This window comes from Mytilus edulis, chromosome 11 (assembly GCF_963676685.1).
Source record: "Mytilus edulis chromosome 11, xbMytEdul2.2, whole genome shotgun sequence".
In the NCBI taxonomy this organism is placed as follows: Eukaryota; Metazoa; Mollusca; class Bivalvia; order Mytilida; family Mytilidae; genus Mytilus; species Mytilus edulis.
The window spans coordinates 2,736,617-2,763,688 of NC_092354.1; the positions used below are offsets into that span (position 1 = coordinate 2,736,617).

The following is a 27,072-nucleotide window of genomic DNA, read 5'->3' on the forward strand; positions in this document are numbered from 1 at the left end:
TAAGGGGTCAATTGACAATTTTGATCAAATTGACTTAATTGAAGATCTTACTTTGCTGAACATTATTGCTGTTTACAGTTTATTTCTATCTATAATTATATTCAAGATAATAAACAAAAAAAAGCAAAATTTCCTTAAAATTATCAATTCAGGGGCAGCAACCCAACAACAGGTTGTCTGATTCATCTGAAAATTTCAGGGCAGATAGATCTTGACCTGATTAACAATATTATCCATGTCAGATTTGCTCTAAATGCTTTGGTTTTTGAGTTATCAGCCAAAAACTGCATTTGACCTCTATGTTCTATTTTAGCAATGGCGACCATGTTTGTTGATAGATCATAACTTCGGATACAATTTACAAACTAGATACCCTAAGGAACATTCAGTTAAAGTTTGGAAGTATTTGGCCCAGTAGTTTCAGAGGAGAAGAATTTTGTAAAAGATTTCTAAGATTTACGAAAAATGGTTAAAAATTGACTATAAAGGGCAATAACTCCTAAAGGGATCAACTGACCATTTCCGTCATGTTGACTTATTTGTAAATCTTACTTTGCTGAACATTATTGCTGTTAACAGTTTTTCTCTATCTATAATAATATTCAAGATAATAACCAAAAACAGCAAAATTTCCTTAAAATTATCAATTCAGGGGCAGCAACCCAACAACAGGTTGTCTAGTCATCTGAAAATTTCAGGGCAGATAGATTTTGACCTGATAAACAATATAACCCAACGTCAGATTTGCTCTAAATGCTTTGGTTTTTGAGTTATAAGCCAAAAACTGCATTTGACCCCTATGTTCTATTTTTAGCAATGGCGACCATGTTTGTTGATAGATCATAACTTCGGATACAATTTACAAACTAGATACCCTAAGGAACATTCAGTTAAAGTTTGGAAGCATTTTGCCCAGTAGTTTCAGAGGAGAAGATTTTTGTAAAAGATTACTAAGATTTACGAAAAATGGTTAAAAATTGACTATAAAGGGCAATAACTCCTAAAGGGGTCAACTGACCATTTCCTTTATGTTGACTTATTTGTAAATCTTACTTTGCTGAACATTATTCCTGTTTACAGTTTATCTCTATCTATAATAATATTCAAGATAATAACCAACAAGAATGTGTCCACAGTACACGGATGCCCCACTCACACTATCATTTTCTATGTTTAAAGGACTGTGAAATTGGAATAAATTCTCTAATTTGGCATTAAAATTAGAATGATCTTATCAAAGAAAACATGTATACTAAGTTTCAAGTTGATTGGACTTCTACTTTATCAAAAACTACCTTGACCAAAAACTTTAACCTGAAATTTGCACTATCATTTTCTATGTTCAGTGAACCGTAAAATTGGGGTCAAAACTCTAATTTGGCATTTAAATTAGAAAGATCATATCATAGGGCACATGTATACTAAGTTTCAAGTTGATTGGACTTCAACTTCATCAAAAACTACCTTGACCAAAAACTTTAACCTGAAATTTGCACTATCATTTTCTATGTTCAGTGAACCGTAAAATTGGGGGTCAAAACTCTAATTTGGCATTTAAATTAGAAAGATCATACCATAGGGCACATGTATACTAAGTTTCAAGTTGATTGGACTTCAACTTCATCAAAAACTACCTTGACCAAAAACTTTAACCTGAAGCCAAAAACTTTAACCTGAAATTTGCACTATCATTTTCTATGTTCAGTGAACCGTAAAATTGGGGTCAAAACTCTAATTTGGCATTTAAATTAGAAAGATCATATCATAGGGCACATGTATACTAAGTTTCAAGTTGATTGGACTTCAACTTCATCAAAAACTACCTTGACCAAAAACTTTAACCTGAAGCCAAAAACTTTAACCTGAAATTTGCACTATCATTTTCTATGTTCAGTGAACCGTAAAATTGGGGTCAAAACTCTAATTTGGCATTTAAATTAGAAAGATCATATCATAGGGCACATGTATACTAAGTTTCAAGTTGATTGGACTTCAACTTCATCAAAAACTACCTTGACCAAAAACTTTAACCTGAAGCCAAAAACTTTAACCTGAAATTTGCACTATCATTTTCTATCAGTGAACCGTAAAATTGGGGTCAAAACTCTAATTTGGCATTTAAATTAGAAAGATCATATCATAAGGAACATGTGTACTAAGTTTCAAGTTGATTGGACTTCAACTTCATCAAAAACTACCTCGACCAAAAACTTTAACCTGAAGCGGGACAGACGGACGAACGGACGAACGGACGAACGAACAGACGGACGAACGGACGCACAGACCAGAAAACATAATGCCCCTAAATGGGGCATAAAAACAGCAAAATTTCCTTAAAATTACCAATTCAGGGGCAGCAACCCAACAACGGGTTGTCTGATTCATCTGAAAATTTCAGGGCATATATATCTTGACCTGATAAACAATATTACCCATGTCAGATTTGCTCTAAATGCTTTGGTTTTTGAGTTATAAGCCAAAAACTGCATTTGACCCCTATGTTCTATTTTTAGCAATGGCGACCATGTTTGTTGATAGATCAAAACTTCGGATACAATTTATAAATTAGATACCCTAAGGAACATTCAGTTAAAGTTTGAAAGTATTTGGCCCAGTAGTTTCAGAGGAGAAGATTCTTGAAATAGTTTACGACGACAGACGACGACAGACGACGACGGACGACGACTGACGACGGACGCCAAGTGATGGCATAAGCTCACTTGTCCCTTCGGGACAGGTGAGCTTAAAACAGCAAAATTTCCTTAAAATTACCAATTTAGGGGCAGCAACCTAACAACCAGTAGTCTAATTCATCTGAAAATTTTCAAGCAAACAGATCTTCACCTGATAAACAATTTTACCCCATGTCAGATTTGCTCTAAATGCTTTAGTTTATGAGTTATAAGCCAAAACTGCATTTTAGCCCTATGTTCTATTTTTAGCCATGGTGGCCATCTTGGTTGGTTGGCCGGGTCAACGGATTTTTAAACTAGATACCACAATGATGATTGTGACCAAGTTTGATTTTATTTGGCCAAGTAGTTTCAGAGGATAAGATTTTTGTAAAAGATAACTAAGATTTACGAAAAATGGTTAAATATTGACTATAAAGGGCAATAACTCCGAAAGGGGTCAACTGACCATTTTGGTCATGTTGATTTTTTTGTAAATCTTACTTTGCTGAACATTTTTGCTGTTTACAGTTTATCTCTATCTATAATAATATTCAAGATAATAACAAACAAGAGGCTCTCAAGAGCCTGAATCGCTCACCTTAATTCTTTTGGTTAAATCTCTCATCATTGATTATTTTGGCTTTTCAATTTATTTAAATGTTTTTTGGATCGTCCTATATTCTTCAAAAGCCAAAAAAAATAATCATTTTGTCCTATGTTCTATTTTAGCCATAGTAGCTATGTTTCTTGACATACAAGGAAATAAAATATTAAATTTATACTAGATACTCTGAAACTCATTTAGCCTAAGTTTGGCTGACATTGATACAGCAGTTTCAAAGGAGAAGATTTTTTAAAGTAAGTCAACACGATGAACAAATTGTGAAAAAAGACTTTAAAGGGCAATAACTCCTTAAGGGGTCAATTGACAATTTTGGTCAAATTGACTTAATTGAAGATCTTACTTTGCTGAACATTATTGCTGTTTACAGTTTATTTCTATCTATAATTATATTCAAGATAATAAACAAAAACAGCAAAATTTCTTTATAATTATCAATTCAGGGGCAGCAACCCAACAACAGGTTGTCTGATTCATCTGAAAATTTCAGGGCAGATAGATTTTGACCTGATAAACATTATTACCCAATGTCAGATTTGCTCTAAATGCTTTGGTTTTTGAGTTATAAGCCAAAAACTGCATTTGACCCCTATGTTCTATTTTTAGCAATGGCGACCATGTTTGTTGATAGATCATAACTTCGGATACAATTTACAAACTAGATACCTTAAGGAACATTCAGTTAAAGTTTGGAAGTATTTGGCCCAGTAGTTTCAGAGGAGAAGATTTTTGTAAAAGATTTCTAAGATTTACGAAAAATGGTTAAAAATTGACTATAAAGGGCAATAACTCCTAAAGGGGTCAACTGACCATTTCTGCCATGTTGACTTATTTGTAAATCTTACTTTGCTGAACATTATTGCTGTTTACAGTTTATCTCTATCTATAATAATATTCAAGATAATAACCAAAAACAGCAAAATGTCCTTAAAATTATCAATTCAGGGGCAGCAACCCAACAACAGGTTGTCTGATTCATCTGAAAATTTCAGGGCAGATAGATCTCGACCTGATAAACAATATAACCCGAGGTCAGATTTGCTCTAAATGCTTTGGTTTTTGAGTTATAAGCCAAAAACTGCATTTGACCCCTATGTTCTATTTTTAGCAATGGCGACCATGTTTGTTGATAGATCATAACTTCGGATACAATTTCCAAACTAAATACCCTAAGGAACATTCAGTTAAAGTTTGGAAGTATTTTGCCTACTAGTTTCAGAGGAGAAGATTTTTGTAAAAGATTACTAAGATTTACGAAAAATGGTTAAAAATTGACTATAAAGGGCAATAACTCCTAAAGGGGTCAACTGACCATTTCCGTCATGTTGACTTATTTGTAAATCTTACTTTGCTGAATATTATTCCTGTTTACAATTTATCTCTATCTATAATAATATTCAAGATAATAACCAAAAACAGCAAAATTTCCGTAAAAATTACCAATTCAGGGGCAGCAACCAAACAACGGGTTGTCTGATTCATCTGAAAATTTCAGGGCAGATAGATCTTGACCTGATAAACAATATCACCCCATGTCAGATTTGCTCTAAATGCTTTGGTTTTTGAGTTATTAGCCAAAAACTGCATTTGACCCCTATGTTCTATTTTTAGCAATGGCGACCATGTTTGTTGATAGATCAAAACTTCGGATACAATTTATAAATTAGATACCCTAAGGAACATTCAGTTAAAGTTTGAAAGTATTTAACCCAGTAGTTTCAGAGGAGAAGATTCTTGAAATAGTTTACGACGACAGACGACGGACGACGGACGACAGACGACAGACGACGGACGACGACGGACGCCAAGTGATGGCATAAGCTCACTTGTCCCTTCGGGACAGGTGAGCTAAATACGGCAAAATGTCCTTAAAATTACCAATTCAGGGGCAGCAACCTAACAACCAGGTGTCCAATTCATCTTAAAATTTTTAAGCAGACACAGATCTTGACCTGATAAACAATTTTACCCCATCAGATTTGCTCTAATTGCTTTGTTTCTTTTAGTTATAAGCCAAAAACTGCATTTTACCCCTATGTTCTATTTTTAGCCATGGCGGCCATCTTGGTTGGTTGGCTGGGTCAACGGACACAAAATTTAAACTAGATACCCCAATGATGATTGTGGCCTAGTCATAGGAGAAGATTTTTGTAAAAGATAACTAAGATTTACTAAAAATTGTTAAAAATTGACTATAAAGGGCAGTAACTCCTAAAGGGGTCAACTGACCATTTTGGTCCTGTTGACTTATTTGTAAATCTTACTTTGCTGAACATTTCTGCGGTATACAGTTTATCTCTATCTATAATAATATTCAAGATAATAACCAAAAACGGCAAAATGTCCTTAAAATTACCAATTCAGGGGCAGCAACCTAACAACCAGTCGTCCAATTCATCTGAAAATTTCAGGGCAGGTAGATCTAGACCTGATAAACATTTTTACCCCATGTCAGATTTGCTCTTTATGCTTTTGTTTTTGAGTTATAAGCCAAAAACTTCATTTTACCCATATGTTCTATTTATTAGCCATGGCGGCCATCTTGGTTGGTCACCGAACACAATTATTAAAAAATTGAACGGGGTGGGGATGACCCTTGGGGACTTCCCTTTAATTTCATTTGATTTGTTTTATTGTCCCATTCACGAAGATATATGATTTAGGGGTGGGGATCTGGACCGTTTACAAGATAAAAGCATATTCTCAAATTGAAGGGGGTGGGGATGACCCTTCAGGGACTCCCTCTATATTTCATGTGATTTGTTTTATTGTCCTATAATCATTTCTGAAGACTGCATGTATCTATCACTTACAGTTTTCAAGTTATATTCATTTGAAAATTTTAGAAAATAAAATCCCATAGGGTTCTATAGTAACCCCCTCCCTCCTTTCTACCCCCCAAAATACCCCTTAATAGACCCCAATGCACAAACGAAAGATTGATGGCTCACCTAGACATATTAGTCTACCATTCTATGAAACCCTAAGTAAATCTGACAAGCGGTTTTGGAGAAACGCTGCGAACAAGTTCATATTTAAAGTGGCGGAAGAGGAAGAAGAAGAAGAAGGGGAAGAAGAAGAAGAAGAAGAAGAAGAAGAAGAAGAAGAAGAAGAAGAAGAAGAATAAAAATAATAAGAACTGAGCAAAAACAATAAGTCTCCAAACTTGGTTTGGGAGACTTAACTAGCTACCCCAATAATGATTGTGGCCAAGTTTGATTTTATTTGGCCCAGTAGTTTCAGAGGAGAAGATTTTTGTAAAAGTTAACGACTACGGACGACGACTACGAACGACGGACGCCAAATGATGAGAAAAGCTCACTTGGCCCTTCGGACCAGGTGAGCTAAAAAAGGTATCAATGCTAATGACCTGTTTACAATTAAAACGTATACATCATAATATTTCACACCACATAAATGATGGTCATTTTGTGTAAGAACAGCCCTGGGATGTTTTTTTATCACTGTGTTTCGTTTTCAATTATCATTTAAGGCTAAGAATACAGTTATTCCGTTATGATTTCTTTTAGACAACAAATAAGAAAAAAACACACTTGCTCTATCTAAACAAGTTTTTAAAGTGCAGTGTACTACATTTGGACAAATAATGTCAAAATCTTAAAAATACCCATTGGTTCTAACTCCAAATATGGACAAGTTAGGTTAAGGGAGTCTGCAATTTGTTTGACAGCTTCAGATATACTAATTGTTGACCTTTTAAAATGGACCAAATCACTAATTTAGCAACAAAATCCCACATATGAAAATTCATCCCCTACTATTTAACGTATTACTAAAAAGAAATGTATCTGGACAGTGTATGAAAAAAATGTGCAAGTTATATGTCATGGCGTGTTATTTGGCTTACATTTTTAATAGTATGATTTTGTATAAGAAATATGTTTTATCGTTAGAAAGAAAATTTAATGTTTGTCTTTTGTAAAATTTTTATTAATTTGTTCAATCAATTTTACCTATGCTGTAGCATTAGTACTCGAAATGTCACAGTTTGCTCAAGGCATTTTGTTTTGAGATATTAATTGTAATGAGCTTATTAAACTTGACCCCTGTTGTGTTCACTTATCACTACACTAACAACAGGTACGGCCTAAATCCCATGGTCAGAATTCTTACCACGGGATTTAATAATTCGACAAGACTAGTGCATCATGTGCTATGTTTATTATGTATGATAGAAAATCAAACGAGAAATTAACACATTTATAACTCGATGGAGTTCCTAAGGAAATAAAAGATACCGGTTCCTTTTGTCAAGAACGTGATAACATGCTCATTGATCATTTATCTCCGCTACCACCATGAGGTTAATAAACAGATCCTTTTTTTTATTTGATGGCATCACGGTATTAACAATGGAGGTCAATTTCCTATCACTATAATTGGTCTATTTTATTAGCGAATCGTTGAATTTTTAAGACTTGTCCAATTAATAATGCCAATGTGACAATGGGTCCAACCCCTTCCTTTGGTGTGAAGCTATAGATGGAACTGCTGACCGGATTAATGAGCATATGTCACTTGGAAAGTTTTAGACGTTATCAAAACATTATAGGATTAGGCTTTATTAATTAAAGTCTATTTTTGCTAATGAGAGAACTATTTACATGTCAAAACAAATTGAGTTATTTGTTGTTTAGTATAAATCACATTGTGAAATTTAGGAAAAAACAGTAATCTTTTCGGAAACCTTAACTTGCACTACTAAAATGTATTGTACTATATGTGTAAGACTGTTGATCAGTTTACCAGTTGACTTTGTAGTGTTGAGACACATATGTATCTTTGAATATTTTTTTTTATTTTTTTTATTTTTTTTTACTTTGGATTTAATATCCCATCCCTAGATTTTCCATCATCTATCATGGAAAACTGCATGGAATTCCATGGAATATTTTTCCATGGAATTCCATGGAGTATTGGAACCTGTTTTCCATGGAAATCCATGGAAAATAAAAAGAGAAAAAAAGGAATGAATAATATTTCCATCTGAAACATTTTCCATGGAATTCCATGGAAAATATTTTCCATGAAGTTTTTCCATGAAGTTTTTCCATGGAATTCCATGGAAATATATTACATAGAATTTCTTTTTCCATGGAATTCCATGGAAATATTTCCATCATTTCCTTTTAAAATGAATTGCTCAAATTAACCTTTTGACAATATACCCTGTTTAACAATATCTGTAATAATGAAGATAAAAAAAACTAGGTGCCATGCTTTTTTCGGTTTGGTAAGGTCTTTTGAGTCTTACAATGGTCAGTAATAAGCAATAGACTCAAACATCATTTTAACCTTTAATTCAAACTCATTTAATGTATTATAATAAATACAACAAACAAGAAAAACTTTCAATATTGGTATATGTTTGCACTGCCTTTATATCAAGAAATTAAGGTTATAAATGTCACTTATGTCAGCACCAGGCTTCAGTAGATCCATCTTGTAGAACAGCATTAACCATTTTATTGGAGTTTCATTTCTTCCTCATGATACCTAAAAATAATTTTACTGTTATAAATAAAGAGATATTCTTTAAATAATGACATTATTAATAATGGTTAACAACTTTAGTCTTTGTCCTAAATATTTTTTTCCATAATTATTGTATATAAATGTCTTCATTGGTATTTTCCATATATTTAGAACTTAGTGTTGATCTGCAGTTTGCTGTAAAGATACACTTTTTTTTACTTTTATGGATCTATTTCTCATTGGCAACCAATTTCAACGGATCTTAAATTTTATAACCAAATTACTTCATTAGTGGATTATTAGTTATTACAATACACCATATACAGTTTGTCTTGTCTTAATACCCAATCATTATAATTATAAGTGAAAAATCTACTATAGGTGTTTTCATGATGTTTTTATGTTGAACTAAAGGAGCTTGCACACACTTAAAATGGTAGAATCTAATTCAGTGTACTTACCAAAAAATATGCTCTAAATCCAACAGTCAATGCAAGTCATCAGAGAATAAATCTGCACTATTCGATGTCAAGAACTATTTGGAACTATTTAATCTAAGTCCAATATAAATTTTGCATTTTGTTCAGGAGAGAAGACATCTTTATTTGTTGCCTGCATATCCATTGCAAGTTCAAATTTTCAATGTGTTGGGGGATGTATGAGGAGTTATCTGATTTCTTTTAAAAGAGTCACAATCATGACAATTGAATACTGTTATTTACCAACATCTTGGATATTTTATATATATTTTAATAAAAGATTGTCCATTTATTGTTTATTTACCATTTTTATGTTTTAAGTAATAATAATTGCACAAAAATGTATAAATCCATGTTCTACCCTACATTTGGCCTCACACTGTATGGTCATATCATTTCCTGTCTTCTACACAAAGACCAATGAAAACCAGATGGCACTTTACATTTCTTTCACTGTCTAATTGATGATAAAGAATTAATGTATGTAATTTGTGTACATTTTTTCCATGACTTTCCATCTCAAAAATATTCTAAGTTAAGATTCTATAATTTTTCCATGTTAAAAATATTCTAAGTCAAGATTCCATCCTCTTTTCCATCTCAAAAATATTCTAAGTCCACTTTCCATCCTCTTTTCCATCTACAAAGTTTTATTAGTCTACTTTCCATCCCATTTTCCATCCAAAAAGTATTTTTTTCATGGAATTCCATGGAAAGTTTTCCATCTTATCATGGAAAATGATGGAATAAGTAACACATATAAGTTTTCCATCTGACATGAATTATTTTTCCATGAAATTCCATGGAAACTCATGGAAAAAAACAAAATTTCCATCATTTTCCATCATTTTATCATGGAAAAAGTTGAACTGCATGGAAAATCTAGGGATGGGATCCTGGTACTTGAATTAGATTATTGTTAATTGGCATTGTTTACTGATTGATTTGTTACCATCATTAACCGATTTTTATTAAATTATGAAAACATTCCTTGTTGTTTTCCATTCATTTGATGTGTTTTATTGTTCGATTTTCCCTCAGAGTTTAGTATTTTGTTTTTAGCTATGCCTATAAGACATTTAAGTCTAGCGATTGACTGACCACTGTCCCTTGGTTCCATCATATACGAGTTAGCTTCCCCTTATCTAACAGTGTCTGGACCTTGGTGACAGATGCACTGTCCACAGTAAAGACGAAAATCAAAGGACGACAACTGTGTTCCCGGACCTTATAACAGACAATTAATACCAAGTTATATTATTGAAAAGTAGTCCACAATTCCTAAGATTTATTTTTAAAATTAGTTTGTTTTAACTAAATAAATCAAAATTGAAAATTGAAAAAACCTTATATATTCCATTTGATCAATGTTGATCTTAATAATAATATAATATGACTTTATTTGACATGTTTGATCACTCAGACACAATACATACGTGTAAAAAGAGGAATACTATATTTACATTTCTCTAACTCTATGGAAGTTTATCCCTTTCCGAACCCATTGAATAAAAAAATATAATCAACGTGTGGTTGCTGGTGATCTCAAAAGATCATTGGATGATTTTAAGGGTCATGACCTTTTTAGCTAACTGAATGAATCAAAATATGATAACAGGTGTTAATGAAATTGACAACTTCGTGCAATGTGAAAGGCACTCGAAGGGGATTTTCGGTTAACAAAAAAAGAAAATGTCTTTTTAATCATTAGAGAAACAGATTCTTACATAGTTACTCGTGGATTATCGGATTTATCCAATCTCGATAGTTAAATTATAAATTTTAAAGTCCTGGCCGAGGCGGCTCGGACTTTAAAATTGATAATTTAACTATCTCGATTGGATAAATCCGATAATCCACTGGTATCAATGTAAGAATCTATATATATACAAACAATACAAAACAAAGGTGGGTATAACAAGAGAAAAAAATATAAATTTGGACTAATTTCAATCTTTGGAATTACATCATTTAAAATCATATAAATAAAAAAGAAGCGTTATTCCTTCAAATAATACTTGCCGATAAAACAAAAATGTACTGTGTGCATGAAATGTTAATTCATGGACTGACAAACTACACTATATCGTATGCTATGTTATTTTTAAACAGGTTTATATAAACGTGCTCAGTTTTCGTTCTAGCAAAGCAAAACCTTCAAAATACCAACTTGATAAATCCTTCTCATCAAAACTTAGATATAGGAAGATGTGGTGTGAGTGCCAATGAGACAATTCTCCATCCAAGTAACAATTTAAAAATGAAACCATTATAGGTTAAAGTACGGTCTTCAACACGGAGTCTTGGCTCACACCGAACAACAAGCTATAAACGGCCCCAAAATTACTAGTGTAAAACCATTCAAACGGGAAAACCAACGGTCTAATCTATATAAACAAAACGAGAAACGAGAAACACGTATATTTTACATAAACAAACGACAACTACTGTACATCAGATTCCTGACTTAGGACAGGTGCAAACATTTATATGTTTTGTCTTTTGTCTAAATATTTTAAGAAATCAGTATGTTAACATTTTTATAGTAAAACTATTTTCTGGTTTAACACTCATTTAAAACAATCAGAATGTCTATGGAAAATCATTTTTTTTTAAATGTCTAAATGACTAAGCTGTGCAGCTATTAATATAAGTTGAACAAAAATAGTTTTTTAAGTAATAACAAAAATCTATTAACTTAATTTATGCCAGAACAAGTTCAAAACTATACTTCCCAAAATACAGTGTAGTCTCTCAATAAGTGTTACACTGATTTTTTCCTAATGATAACACCAGTGTAGTCTGTCAAGTGTGTAACACTGATTTTTCCTAATGATAACACCAGTGTTGTCTGTCAATAAGTGTAACACTGATTTTTTCCTAATGATAACACCAGTGTAGTCTCTCAAGAAGTGTAACACTGATTTTTTCCTAATGATAACACCAGTGTAGTCTGTCAAGAAGTGTAACACTGATTTTTTCCTAATGATAACACCAGTGTAGTCTGTCAAGAAGTGTAACACTGATTTTTTCCTTATGATAACACCAGTGTAGTCTGTCAAGAAGTGTAACACTGATTTTTTCCTAATGATAACACCAGTGTAGTCTGTCAATAAGTGTTACACTGATTTTTTCCTAATGATAACACCAGTGTAGTCTCCCAAGAAGTGTAACACTGATTTTTTTCCTAATGATAACATCAGTGTAGTCTCTCAAGAAGTGTTACACTGATTTTTTCCTAATGATAACACCAGTGTAGTCTGTCAAGAAGTGTAACACTGTTTTTTTTCCTAATGATAACACCACTGTAGTCTGTCAAGAAGTGTAACACTGTTTTTTTCCTAATGATAACACCAGTGTAGTCTGTCAAGAAGTGTAACACTGTTTTTTTCCTAATGATAACACCACTGTAGTCTGTCAAGAAGTGTAACACTGATTTTTTCCTAATGATAACACCAGTGTAGTCTCTCAAGAAGTGTAACACTGATTTGTTTCTTATGATAACACCAGTGTAGTCTCTCAAGAAGTGTAACACTGATTTTTTCCTAATGATAACACCAGTGTCGTCTCTCAAGAAGTGTTACACTGATTTTTTCCTAATGATAACACCAGTGTAGTCTCTCAAGAAGTGTAACACTGATTTTTTCCTAATGATAACACCAGTGTAGTCTCTCAAGAAGTGTAACACTGATTTTTTCCTAATGATAACACCAGTGTAGTCTCTCAAGAAGTGTTACACTGATTTTTTCCTAATGATAACACCAGTGTAGTCTGTCAAGAAGTGTTACACTGATTTTTTCCTAATGATAACACCAGTGTAGTCTGTCAAGAAGTGTAACACTGATTTTTTCCTAATGATAACACCAGTGTAGTCTCTCAAGAAGTGTTACACTGATTTTTTCCTAATGATAACACCAGTGTAGTCTCTCAAGAAGTGTAACACTGATTTTTTCCTATTGATAACACCAGTGTGGTCTGTCAAGAAGTGTAACACTGTTTTTTTCCTAATGATAACACCAGTGTAGTCTGTCAAGAAGTGTAACACTGTTTTTTTCCTAATGATAACACCAGTGTAGTCTCTTAAGAAGTGTAACACTGATTTTTTCCTAATGATAACACCAGTGTAGTCTCTCAAGAAGTGTAACACTGATTTTTTCCTAATGATAACACCAGTGTAGTCTCTCAAGAAGTGTTACACTGATTTTTTCCTAATGATAACACCAGTGTAGTCTGTCAAGAAGTGTTACACTGATTTTTTCCTAATGATAACACCAGTGTAGTCTGTCAAGAAGTGTAACACTGATTTTTTCCTAATGATAACACCAGTGTAGTCTCTCAAGAAGTGTTACACTGATTTTTTCCTAATGATAACACCAGTGTAGTCTCTCAAGAAGTGTAACACTGATTTTTTCCTAATGATAACACCAGTGTAGTCTGTCAAGAAGTGTTACACTGATTTTTTCCAAATGATAACACCAGTGTAGTCTCTCAAGAAGTGTAACACTGATTTTTTCCTAATGATAACACCAGTGTAGTCTGTCAAGAAGTGTTACACTGATTTTTTCCTAATGATAACACCAGTGTAGTCTGTCAAGAAGTGTTACACTGATTTTTTCCTAATGATAACACCAGTGTAGTCTCTCAAGAAGTGTAACACTGATTTTTTCCTAATGATAACACCAGTGTAGTCTGTCACGAAGTGTAACACTGATTTGTTCCTAATGATAACACCAGTGTAGTCTCTCAAGAAGTGTAACACTGATTTTTTCCTAATGATAACACCAGTGTAGTCTCTCAAGAAGTGTTACACTGATTTTTTCCTAATGATAACACCAGTCTAGTCTGTCAAGAAGTGTAACACTGATTTTTTCCTAATGATAACACCAGTGTAGTCTCTCAAGAAGTGTTACACTGATTTTTTCCTAATGATAACACCAGTGTAGTCTGTCAAGAAGTGTAACACTGATTTTTTCCTAATGATAACACCAGTGTAGTCTGTCAAGAAGTGTTACACTGATTTTTTCCAAATGATAACACCAGTGTAGTCTCTCAAGAAGTGTAACACTGATTTTTTCCTAATGATAACACCAGTGTAGTCTGTCAAGAAGTGTTACACTGATTTTTTCCTAATGATAACACCAGTGTAGTCTGTCAAGAAGTGTTACACTGATTTTTTCCTAATGATAACACCAGTGTAGTCTCTCAAGAAGTGTAACACTGATTTTTTCCTAATGATAACACCAGTGTAGTCTGTCACGAAGTGTAACACTGATTTGTTCCTAATGATAACACCAGTGTAGTCTCTCAAGAAGTGTAACACTGATTTTTTCCTAATGATAACACCAGTGTAGTCTCTCAAGAAGTGTAACACTGATTTTTTCCTAATGATAACACCAGTGTAGTTAGTGTTCATCAGCTCTTTTTTCCAATAAATTCACACAACAAAAATCTTAAGAAATTTACAGGAAGCTTTATCACAATACAACATGGTGTATTTCTATTGTTATTTTGACTGATTTGAAAATTAAGCCTTTTTTTTTAGTGTTTTGGTCATGCTGTAACTTCCAAAACGAGTTTGCATCTAAGTTTGAGTCTAATTTAACTGATCATGTTTGTGTATACAAAACACTTGTCTGGCGTACAAAAAGTGAAATCTGGTATCTTGTATGATTGTTGACTGCAATGTTTATGTCTTACAATGTACTTCACATCAATGCTGCAAAATGCAATTTTAAAAATTTTAAATAATCTCCTTGCTGTTATAAATGAATACTCTAGCTGTTTGCAGTATTGGTTTGTAAATAACATGCATATTACCTGCCGGGGTTGGCGTCATGTGCTGCCCTGGAAAACACATCACATCACGGACCTGTTCATGCAAATTTTTGCTCCCATCAAATATTACAAGAAATAATGCCCGGAACGTCATGAAGGTCTGATGTGTTGTTAGATAAACATATTGTCCACCAAAATCCCAGAAGATAAGACGTCCAACTTTCATTTTATACTTCCCACTTTTGAGGACCTTTTCCATTTTCTTTCTTATTTCTTCTTTAGTCATTCTTGTTCTCATTTTCTTTTCCATCTGTTTAACCGTGAGAGACACGTTGGAGGATTTCTGAGGTGGTAGAGATTGTGCTGCTGCAGACTGTTCTGAGGGCAAAGAGGAAAGTGTAGCTTTGGCATAACCAGTTGGGCTTGTATCTGAAGCTTTGTTGGTAAGTTCACTCTCCTCCTCTTCTTCCAGAGAGGTCATTAAAACCTTATGGTACACAACATCCAGGGCATTGTAAGAGTCTGAAATTATATTTAATACATCAGGCAAATCAAATCCAAATCAGCTGCAGGCTGTCAAAACCAAGTGAAGAATGTAAGAAAAATCAGAATTAAAATAAGAATCATATCTTATCAGGTGTAACATTCATATAATGCTATTAACACATTTTAAAGAGAGTCATATTTTAACTGATTGATTGATGAAATTATTGATTATGGAAAATAAATGTTAATTCATTGCATAATTTTAACATTTAAATTCAATTTAAAAATATAACAAGATGCTCTGCCGGGTGCAGCTTTATACAACCGCAGAGGTTGAACCCTGAATGGTTGGGGCAAGTATGGACACATTATTCAAGCTGGATTTGGCTCTAAATTTGGATTGTGATTAAATACTTGACACAGCATAGGTTTCTGACACAGAATGAATGTGGTCTAATGAACTTTCAAATTGTTTGTTTTGCCTTTCAGCAATTCACTATGCTGTTGAATATAATCCTCTCAAAAAAAATGTTTACAAAACTTTTCTTTTTATTTATGAAATCTGAAATGAGAAAAATTGCCCCCCCCCCCCCCCCATTTTTTTCACATCCCCCTTTCCCTTATTCCAAAACTGATCTCAATTCAAATTTCTAATGGAGTTTGCAACAATAACTACTCATTTAAATACATCATAAAATATCAAAATGTAAAAAAGTGCTTGCAATTATGAATGGTAAAGATTGCTTTAATTTATTAGTTGATACTAAAAGTGACTATTCATTGTATATTGTATAAAACAATGATTTAAGTTGATTCAACTACTATTCTGGACAAAGAAAGATAACTTCAATTTTCAAAGAATATTTCATAAAAACTGTGCAATTGAAAATTTTTTGCTATTGCAGATATTGGGCAATTAGATATTTTTTGCTGTTGTGCAATACTGTGCAATTTAAGATTTCTTGCTATTGCACAATACTGTGCTATTGAAGATTTCTTGCTATTGCGCAATACTGTGCAATGAACATTTCTTGCTATTGCACAATACTGTGCAATTGAAAATTTTTTGCTATTGCAGATATTGGGCAATTAGATATTTTTTGCTGTTGTGCAATACTGTGCAATTTAAGATTTCTTGCTATTGCACAATACTGTGCTATTGGAGATTTCTTGCTATTGCGCAATACTGTGCAATGAACATTTCTTGCTATTGCACAATACTGTGCAATTGAAAATTTCTTGCTATTGCGCAATACTGTACCTTTTAAAAATCTCTTGCTATTGCACAATACTTAATATAATAATTTTGGACCCCGGTTTGAACCAACTTGAAAACTGGGCCCATAATCAAAAATCTAAGTACATGTTTAGATTCAGCATATCAAAGACCCCAAGAATTCATTTTTTGTTAAAATCAAGCTTAGTTTAATTTTGAACCCTTTGGACCTTAATGTAGACCAATTTGAAAATAGGACCAAAAATTAAGAATCTGAATACACAGTTAGATTTGGCATTTCAAAGAACCCGAATAATTCATTTTTTGATGAAATCAAACAAAGTTTAACTTTGGACCCTTTTGGCCCCTAATTTGCTCCCAAAATCAATCCAAACCTTCCTTTTGTGATCATAAACCTTGTGTTAAAATTTCATAGATTTCTATTTACTTATACTAAAGTCATTGTGCGAAAACCTAGATAAATGCTTATTTGGGCATTTTTTGGCCCCTAATTTGTAAACTGTTGGGACCAAAACACCAAAAATCAATCCCAACCTTTCTTTCATCATAGTCATCAACCTTGTGTTTAAATTTCATAAATTTCTAATTACTTTTACTAAAGTTAGAGTGCGAAAACCAAATGTCTTCAGACGACGACGACGACTACGGACAACAACGACACCAACGTGATACCAATATACTGATATACGACCAAAACATTTCAATTTTTGCGGTCATATAAAAACCTTAACATCCTTCTAATGAGATTAGTAATGATGTTAAAATTTTCATACACAAATAAGATTTGATATTGAATTAATATGGTGCGTGAATAGAAGGCACAAAAAAATGGCTACAATGTGAAACTAATTTAAATCAGTGCTATAACATCTCTGCTGATAGCGCAGTCCATGCAATAGTTTCTTTAAATGTGGTCAGATGTTTGTACTTGTACCCTTTCTCACCTTGATCAACAAGAATCCACTCTTTTGTAAGAATATCTAGGCCACAGCGACCTTCTACCAGAGAAATCCCATCTGTTGGGTGTCGACCATCAGGTATAATTTCTCCAGCTAACAGCTTAACAAGAGTCGACTTCCCAACAGAAAATTGGCCAGTTACCATGCATCTCATATCAAAAGATTCATAGCTGCCCTTCCCTAATAAACGATTTAACATGGCAGACTGTTGCCCTTTTCCGATGGAATCTAAAAAAAATTTAAAAAAAATTGGAAAGTTTTGATTTGTTCATGTTGTGAAAAAAAAAATGTATCCATACAAACACTCATAGATAATTTCTCCTCATTTGTTGGTTAATATGTTAATATGTCATCTTTTCGATATGTCAATGCGTTAAATATGTCACAATGTCTTTATGTCTATGTTTTTATGTATTAGCCTGTTTATGTATTGAATTATTGGTGTAATGATGTAGAAGTCTGTTAATGTGTTAATTTGTTAGTGGTTTAATATGTTAATGTGTTGATATATAAATATTTTAACTTGTTGAAATTTCAGTGTGTCAATATGTCTGTGTCGATGTATGAGTCTGCATGATAATGTGTTAAAATGTCAGTTTGTCGATATCTCTGTGTGGATGAATTTATCTGTTAATGTGTTAATTTATAAGTGTGTTGATATGTCTACATGTTGATGTACAAGTCTGTTAATTTGTTATCTGTTAGTGTGCCAATATGTCAAGGTGTATGTATGAGTCTGAAATTTTAGTTAATATGTCAGTGTGTCAATATGTTTATGTGTCGATGTATGAGTGTTAATGTATTGATATATCAGTGTGTTAATGCATGTTTGAATCTGTTAATGGGTTGATTTGTCAGTGTGTTTATATGGCAATGCATTTATTTTTAAGTCTCTCAAGGTATCAATATGTCATTGTGTTGATGTATGAGTCTAGTTCTATGTAGATCTGTCAGTGTTTTGATGTATGAGTGTTAATGTGTTGATTTGTCAGTGTGTCGATGTATCAATGTGTAGATGTTTTAGTATGTTTATGTGTTTATGTGTTGATATGTCATGTGTAGATTTATGAATCTGTAATAGTGTTCATCTGTCAGTGTGTCAATATGCCAATGTGTTGCTGTTTGAGTCTGTTAATGTGTCGTAATGTCAACTTGTGGATGTTAGAGACAGTTAATGTGTTGATTTGTCAGTGTGTCAATATGTCAATGTGTTAATGTATGAGTTTTTCAATATGTTTGTGGTTCAATATGTTCAAGAGTGTCTATATGTCTATGTATTGATGTATGATCATGTCAATGTGTCAATATGTCGACGTGTGAATATTTTAGTCTGTTAATGTGTTGATTTGTCAGTGTGTCAATTTGTCAATATGCAAATGTTTCAGTCTGTTAATGTGTAGATCTGTCAATGTGTCAATGTAGGTGTCTGTTGATGTGTTCATCTGTCAATGTGTTTATGTTTGAGTCTAGTACGATGTTGATATTCAGTGTGTCAATATGTCAATGTGTTGATGTTTGAGTCAGAAAATGTGTTGATGTTTGAGTCAGAAAATGTGTTGATATGTCAGTGTGTCAATATGTCAATGTGCTGATGTTTGAGTCAGGGAATGTGTTGATATGTCAGTGTGTCAATATGTCAATGTGTTGATGTTTGAGTCAGGGAATGTGTTGATATGTCAGTGTGTCAATATCCAATGTGCTGATGCATGAGTTTATCAATGTGTTGATCTATTAGCGTGATGATGTATGTGTGCTTAAGTGTTGATCTGTCAATGTTTCAATATGGCAATGTGTTGATGTATGAATCTGGTTATATGTTGATATGTAAGTGTGTCAATATGTCAATGTGTTGATGTATGAATCTGGTTATATGTTGATATGTAAGTGTGTCAATATGTCAATGTGTTGATGTATGAATCTGGTTATATGTTGATATGTAAGTGTGTCAATATGTCAATGTGTTAATGTATGAATCTGGTTATATGTTGATATGTAAGTGTGTCAATATGTCAATGTGTTGATGTATGAGCCTATCAATGTGTTGATCTATCAGCGTGATGATATATGTCTGTTAAAGTGTTGATCTGTCAGTGTGTCGATATGTCAATTTGTTGAAGTGGGAGTCTGGTAATATGTTGATCTGTCAGTGTGTCAATATGTCAATGTGTCTGTTCAATATGTCATTGTGTCAATATGTATATGTGTTGATGTATGGGTCTGTTAATGTGTTGATTTGTCAATGTGTTGATATATCAAATGTTGATGTATGAGTCAGTTGATGTGTTGATCTGTCAGTGTTTCAATATGTCAATGAGTCGATATACATGATATATGAGTCTGTTATTTTTTCTAATCTGTCAGTGTGTCAATATGGTAATGTGTTGATGCATGAATCTGTTAAAATGTTGATTTGTCAGTGTATCGATATGACAATGTGTTGATGTATGAATATGTTTATGTGTTGATTTGTCAGTGTAGCAATATGCCAATTGATGAGTCTGTTTTGTGTTGATCTGTCAATTTGTCGATATGTCAATGTGCTGATGTATTAATCTGTAAAAGTGTGCAGACCTCGACAATAACGCTTGTCCAATTGTCCAGTACCAGAAGGAAAAAAGGTCGGACAGGTAAAAGCTGTATCAAGCTTGTCAGTTGGGACAAGTACAATTATTCTGCAGAAAATAAACTTCATCCAACTTTGATGAACAAAGTATAATTACAAACCACAAACAAACAAAACAAATATTAATTTGACATGTTTCTGTATTCTGTCTATTCAAATGCAAAACCTTTTTCTTCGACATGTTTACTTGCAATCGATAATTTTTAACTGGTTCTTTGTCAGGTACTTTTTAAAAGGTCAAAAGTATACTATTCTCGGAAACCAGTCATACTGATCCGAATCAATGCTGCGCTTTATAGATAAGGTAACTTTATAGTACAGTTCGTCACCTGGACAGGTTTAGCTCAAGTTTAAGACAGTTTGGCACCGTAGGACACATATTTAGTAGACATGATTGATAGACAGTTTGGCAAGAAAGGAATCAATTTGGGACCAAGACGAATCAGTATCTCATTTTCTTACCTTATTATGTTCTTTATAATAAATACCATACCGGTAATTTTTTCACAAAAATATTTTTTTTATTTACCATAATTTCATAAAATTCACAAAATCATATTTGATCATAAGTAGAAAAAAAACAATACTTGTAATATGGTGACCTATAGTTGTTAATTTCTGTGTCATTTGGTCTCTTGTTGAGAGTTTTCTCATTGGCAATCAGACCTCATCTTCTTTTTATTGATTGCATTTGAATAAAACTGTTTTCAACTAAAAAAAAAAAGGATACAAATCCAATGAGCAATGATGAGTGTACAGGCCTATCAGATGGTGCCTAATGTTTAGATTCTGATGAGACTGACATTGGTGAAAACTAGAACCTAAGTCCTGTGACATGACTAGATTCAGTTGTACTTGACTCATATTTTTGAATCTTTTTCAAAAGAAATTCATCAAATTCTATTCTATTATTTAAATCCGTTTTGTTCCTTTAAAATGTAAAAACTTAAAAGGTTATTTCTAGTTAAAAAAATTTGGACAAGTAACAATTTCATTCGGACAAGTAAGTTTGGTATGTACTTGTCCTACTGGACAAGTTGAAATAAAGTTATTGTAGAGGCCTGATGTGTCGATGTATATATGAGTCTGTTATTGTGTTGATCTGTCTAAGTGTGGATATGTCAATGTGTCAGTATATATGTCTGTTTAAGTGTTGATCTGTCAATGTGTCAATATGTCAATGTGTAGATCTCTCAAGGCGTTGATGTGTAAAAAGCTTTAGAACTGTCAATGTATTAATATGTCAATTTGTTAATTTGTCAACTGGTCAATGTGTCCATATGTCTTTGTGTCAATGTTTGAATTTGATAATCTTTTGATACCTCAATTTTGAGATGATGATCTGTCAATGTTTTAATATGGCAATTGATTAATATGTCGATTTTTTAATAGGTCAACTGGTCAATGTGTCTATGTGTCTATGTGTCAATGTATTAATATGCCAAAAACTACTTATTTTGTGTAATCCAGTTGAGCCAATGGCTGGTTTTCAGCATTTCAACTTCCCCTTATTCGCATTAGAGTCAACATAAAGAGACAAACACAAGTCCATTAAAAACATAAAATTGCAGATAGAGCACAAATCTCACCAAACGTCCATGAGAACAATTATTGATCCACTAGTGACATCCATCAGTTTGTACTTGCAAAGAAACCCTTCAATACATAATTGTGTGATATCCTGTCTTTTTACTTAATTTATTTTATTAGTCCACACTTTGTGAATACTGATAGTTTATTTTAGTGAGACATCAATTTTCACTGAACTTGTATACATTACAGTTTAGGGGTCAGCTGAAGCAGCCTGTAGGTGTGTGATTTTCTCGCTGTGTTCGAGACGAATGGGTGGCCTTGGGCTGTTTAATGCTTTTTGATCTGGTTGAAGTTTCTTTGACGCATTCCCCGTTTCCATTCTCAATTTTAATCAAATATTCAATTGCTTGAGTCATATATATTAACTAAGTTTCAAGTTGATGTGATCACAAACTACATGTTTATTTCAAAACTTTAACTTGATACTGGGACAGACGCACAAACCAGAAAACATCATGACCCTCTACTATTGTAGGCAGAACATAAAACATCCATTTACTTGTCTTAGGCAGATCAGCTATATCCCACTGTGGCAATACTCTCAGAAAAGTATGGATGTACTTGGGACAACACATATCCGTATATTAGAAACAAATAATTATAAATCATTTCAGCCGGTATCTGAATAATTAACATTAGATGATTACCTCCAACTACTGGTGCTGCAGGTTCCTGTGAATGGGTGTCAGGAGTTACTTCCGGGGATGTCTTTGACATGACAGTCTACAAAAGAAAAATATGCTATAGACTATCATGTCCCATGTGAAAACTTGTCAAATAGTTTAATACCCCTACAGAAAAAAAAGTTGAGGGCCAGTTGAGGGCTATGTGGAGGACATTTGAGGGCTAGCTGTTTTAAGCAAAATAGTTGAGGGCTAGGTGTTGAGCAGCTTTCTTTGGTTACATCTTCTGACATCAGACTCGAACTTCTCTTGAACTGAATTTTAATGCGTATTGTTATGCGTTTACCTTTCTGCATTGGCTAGAGGTATAGGGGAGGGTTGAGATCTCACAAACATGTTTAACCCCACCGCATTTTTGCGCCTGTCCCAAGTCAGGAGCCTCTGGCCTTTGCTAGTCTTGTATTATTTTAACTTTTAGTTTCTTGTGTACAATTTGGAGTTTAGTATGCCATGCTCCTTTAGGATAAGGGGGGCTGCCCGACTCATTGCAATTATTTTCTTTTTTACAATATTAAATATACCCAAACTGTGTGGCCTGTGTGAATTCAATTAAAACATGTCCTTAGCAGCTATGCTGCCAATTTTTTTTAATGCTTTAAAAACATTTCAGTACAGACCATTTACTTTTAATGGGGTGCTATGGATTTCACCCCAAACTTTAGATTTCTTTGGTTTTCATTAAAGCCTGGCAAAAATATAACCTTATCACATATAATTAAATATTGTTAGAAATATGAAAACAGTCGGATGTCTTAATACTTTTTTTTCAAGTTGCCTTTTTTTCAATTGAGGAAGATTCAATGGTTATTTTTTTTTTATTAAAAATACACTCTTTAATAATTGTCTTATAAATCTATAATATATACATTTTTCTGATGAAAATACTCTACTCATGAAAACATTCTAGTCAAGAACCATACATGTCTGAATATATTTCTTTAAAACAGTTCTAGTCATAATGACATTCCTTGTTTATAAGTGTTCCAGTATTTAATAATTATACCATATTTTCTGTCATAAATTGGATAATGACACTATGTTAAAGTTTCAGTTTTGGTTAAAAAGTTTTTTATCTGAAAATGTCTGTTCATTTGATGTTGGTTTTCAGCATGTCCAGTGTTTGTTGTTTTAAAATGTTGTTTTTTTTCAGAAGAAACTTGGTTGCTGTTTACAGTTTATCTCTAGCTATTATAATATTCAAGATAATAACCAAAAACTGCAAAATGTCCTTAAAATTACTAATTCTGGGGCAGCAACCCAACAACAGGTTGTCTGTTTTGTCTGAAAATTTCAGGTAAGATAGATCTTGACCTAATAGATTATTTTACCCCACGTCAGATTTGCTCTAAATGCTTTGGTTTTAGAGTAATAAGCCAAAATCTACATTTTACCCCTATGTTCTATTTTTAGCCATGGCGGCCATCTTGGTTTGGCAGGGTCACGCCACACATTTTTAAAACTAGATACCCAAATGATGATTGTGGCTAAGTTCGGTTAAATTTGGCCCAGTAGTTTCAGAGAAGATTTTTTAAAAGAATACTAAAATTTTAGAAAAAATGGTTAAAAATTTACTATAAAGGGCAATAACTCCTTAATGGGTTAACTGATAATTTTGGTCATGTTCATCTATTTGTAGATCTTACTTTGCTGAACATTATTGCTGTTTACAGTTTATCTATATCTTTAAAAAGTATTTAAGAAAATAAGCAAAAACTGCAAAATGTCCTTAAAAATACTAATTCAGGGGCTGCAACCCAACAACGGGTTGTCTGATTTGTCTGAAAATTTCAGGGCAGATAGATCTTGACCTAATAGATCATTTTACCCCCATGTCAGATTTGCTGTAAATGCTTTGGTTTAAGAGTTATAAGCCAAAATCTACATTTTACCCCTATGTTCTATTTTTAGCCATGGCTGCCATCTTGGTTGGTTGGCAGGGTCACGCCACACATTTTTGTTAACTAGATACCACAAAGATGATTGTGGCTAAGTTTGGATTAATTTGGCCCAGTAGTTTCAGAGGAGAAGATTTTTGTAAAAGATTACTAAGATTTACGAAAAATGGTTAAAAATATACTATAAAGGGCAATAACTCCTAAAGGGGTCAACTGATCATTTCAGTCATGTTGACTTATTTGTAAATCTTACTCTGCTGAACATTATTGCTCGTTACAGTTTATCTCTATTTATAATAATATTCAAGATAAAAACCAAAAACAGTAAAATTTCCTTAAAATTATCAATTTAGGGGCAGCAACCCAACAACGGGTTGTCCGATTCATCTGAAAATTTCAGGGCAGATAGATCTTGACCTGATAAACAATTTAACCCCATGTCAGATTTGCTCTAAATGCTTTGGTTTTTTAGAGTTATAAGCCAAAAACTGCATTTCACCCATATGTTCTTTTTTTAGCCATGGCGGCCATCTTGGTTGGTTTGGCGGTTCACCGGACACAATTTTTAAACTAGATACCCCAATGATGATTGTGGCCAAGTTTGGTGAAATTTAGCCCATAAATTTCAGAGAAGAAAATTTTTGTAAAAGTTAACGACGCTGGACGACGCCGGACGTATGACGCCAAGTGATGGAAAAGCTCACTTGGCCCTTTGGGCCAGGTGAGCTAAAAATAAGAGACATCCAACAGACGAGAACACAGATTTTAAACATTTGTCTTTCACATATGCCAACATGTATATTAGGCAACAAGCTTGGAATTGTCAACTTACATTGTTAACTGACAAAAATTACTACAATGACATTGAAAACTACAGGCAACTGTTTAATTGTAATTTCTTTGTACCAAGTCTGTTTTGTCTCTCATAATCTGTAAATATCTTTCAAAGTAAGACAAGAGTATTTACCTTAAGAAAGTTCATCACTTCTTCCTTCTTCCTTTTTTTCTCTTCATCATCTCTTCTTTCTATTTTTACCAGATCATAAGGAGTCTTACCCTGAAATACAATCAAATAATCTTTCATTAATTATACATATATATATTTTTTATTTCAAAAACTGTAAAACATTAAGTAATAGGTAACTGTTGAATAAATTTTACCTATACAACATGTACAATGTAAAACGATAAATAATAGGTAGTTGTTGCATTAATGTTACTTATATAGTTCAAAACGATAAATAATAGGTAAATTATTGCACTAATGTTACCTTTATAACATGTATAATGCAATAAATAATAGGTAACTGTTGAATAAATTTTACCTATACAACATGTACAATGTAAAACGATAAATAATAGGTAGTTGTTGCATTAATGTTACCTATATAACATGTATAATGCAATAAATAATAAAGTATTAGGACCAATTTTATCTATACAACCAACAACAAATATAAAGTATACAATGCAGAATAGTCTTATTTATACTTGACATAAAGAACAGTGAACCTAAACCAACAACAAATATAAAGTATACAATGCAGAATGGTCTTATTTATACTTGACATAAAGAACAGTAAACCTTAACCAACAACAAATATAAAGTATACAATGCAGAATAGTCTTATTTATACTTGACATAAAGAACAGTGAACCTAAACCAACAACAAATATAAAGTATACAATGCAGAATAGTCTTATTTATACTTGACATAAAGACCAGTGAACCTAAACCAACAACAAATATAAAGTATACAATGCAGAATAGTCTTATTTATACTTGACATAAAGAACAGTAAACCTAAACCAACAACAAATATAAAGTATACAATGCAGAATAGTCTTATTTATACTTGACATCAAGACCAGTGAACCTAAACCAACAACAAATATAAATTATACAATGCAGAATGGTCTTATTTATACTTGACATAAAGAACAGTGAACCTAAACCAACAACAAATATAAAGTATACAATGCAGAATGGTCTTATTTATACTTGACATAAAGAACAGTGAACCTAAACCAACAACAAATATAAAGTATACAATGCAGAATGGTCTTATTTATACTTGACATAAAGAACAGTGAACCTAAACCAACAACAAATATAAAGTATACAATGCAGAATAGTCTTATTTATACTTGACATAAAGACCAGTGAACCTAAACCAACAACAGATATAAAGTATACAATGCAGAATAGTCTTATTTATACTTGACATAAAGACCAGTAAACCTTAACCAACAACAAATATAAAGTATACAATTCAGAATGGTCTTATTTATACTTGACATAAAGACCAGTGAACCTAAACCAACAACAACTATAAAGTATACAATGCAGAATAGTCTTATTTATACTTGACATAAAGACCAGTGAACCTTAACCAACAACAAATATAAAGTATACAATGCAGAATAGTCTTATTTATACTTGACATAAAGAACAGGGAACCTTAACCAACAACAAATATAAAGTATACAATGCAGAATAGTCTTATTTATACTTGACATAAAGACCAGTGAACCTTAACCAACAACAA

The 27,072-nt window shown here is 32.8% G+C and overlaps 2 protein-coding genes and 1 long non-coding RNA gene across 3 annotated transcripts in view; all 3 read right to left on the minus strand.

The window, feature by feature from the left end:
- Positions 1 to 27,072, minus strand: part of LOC139493894 (uncharacterized) — a 482,493-nt gene that overhangs the window by 242,747 nt on the left and 212,674 nt on the right. The window lies entirely within an intron of this gene.
- LOC139493890 (uncharacterized) overlaps positions 1 to 27,072 on the minus strand; it is a 72,644-nt gene that overhangs the window by 18,636 nt on the left and 26,936 nt on the right. The window contains exons 2-5 of the mRNA XM_071282055.1: positions 25,491 to 25,580; positions 22,593 to 22,668; positions 17,715 to 17,957; positions 15,090 to 15,569 (exon numbers count right to left, since the gene is read on the minus strand). Of these exons, the coding sequence (XP_071138156.1) occupies positions 15,090 to 15,569; positions 17,715 to 17,957; positions 22,593 to 22,668; positions 25,491 to 25,505 (814 nt within the window). The 5' untranslated portion in view covers positions 25,506 to 25,580. The remainder of the gene's footprint in view (positions 1 to 15,089; positions 15,570 to 17,714; positions 17,958 to 22,592; positions 22,669 to 25,490; positions 25,581 to 27,072) is intronic.
- LOC139495043 (uncharacterized) lies at positions 8,682 to 10,160 on the minus strand. The gene is made up of 2 exons (XR_011657242.1): positions 9,255 to 10,160; positions 8,682 to 8,814 (listed from the first exon to the last, which is right to left on the minus strand). It is a non-coding gene; the product is annotated as an uncharacterized lncRNA (long non-coding RNA).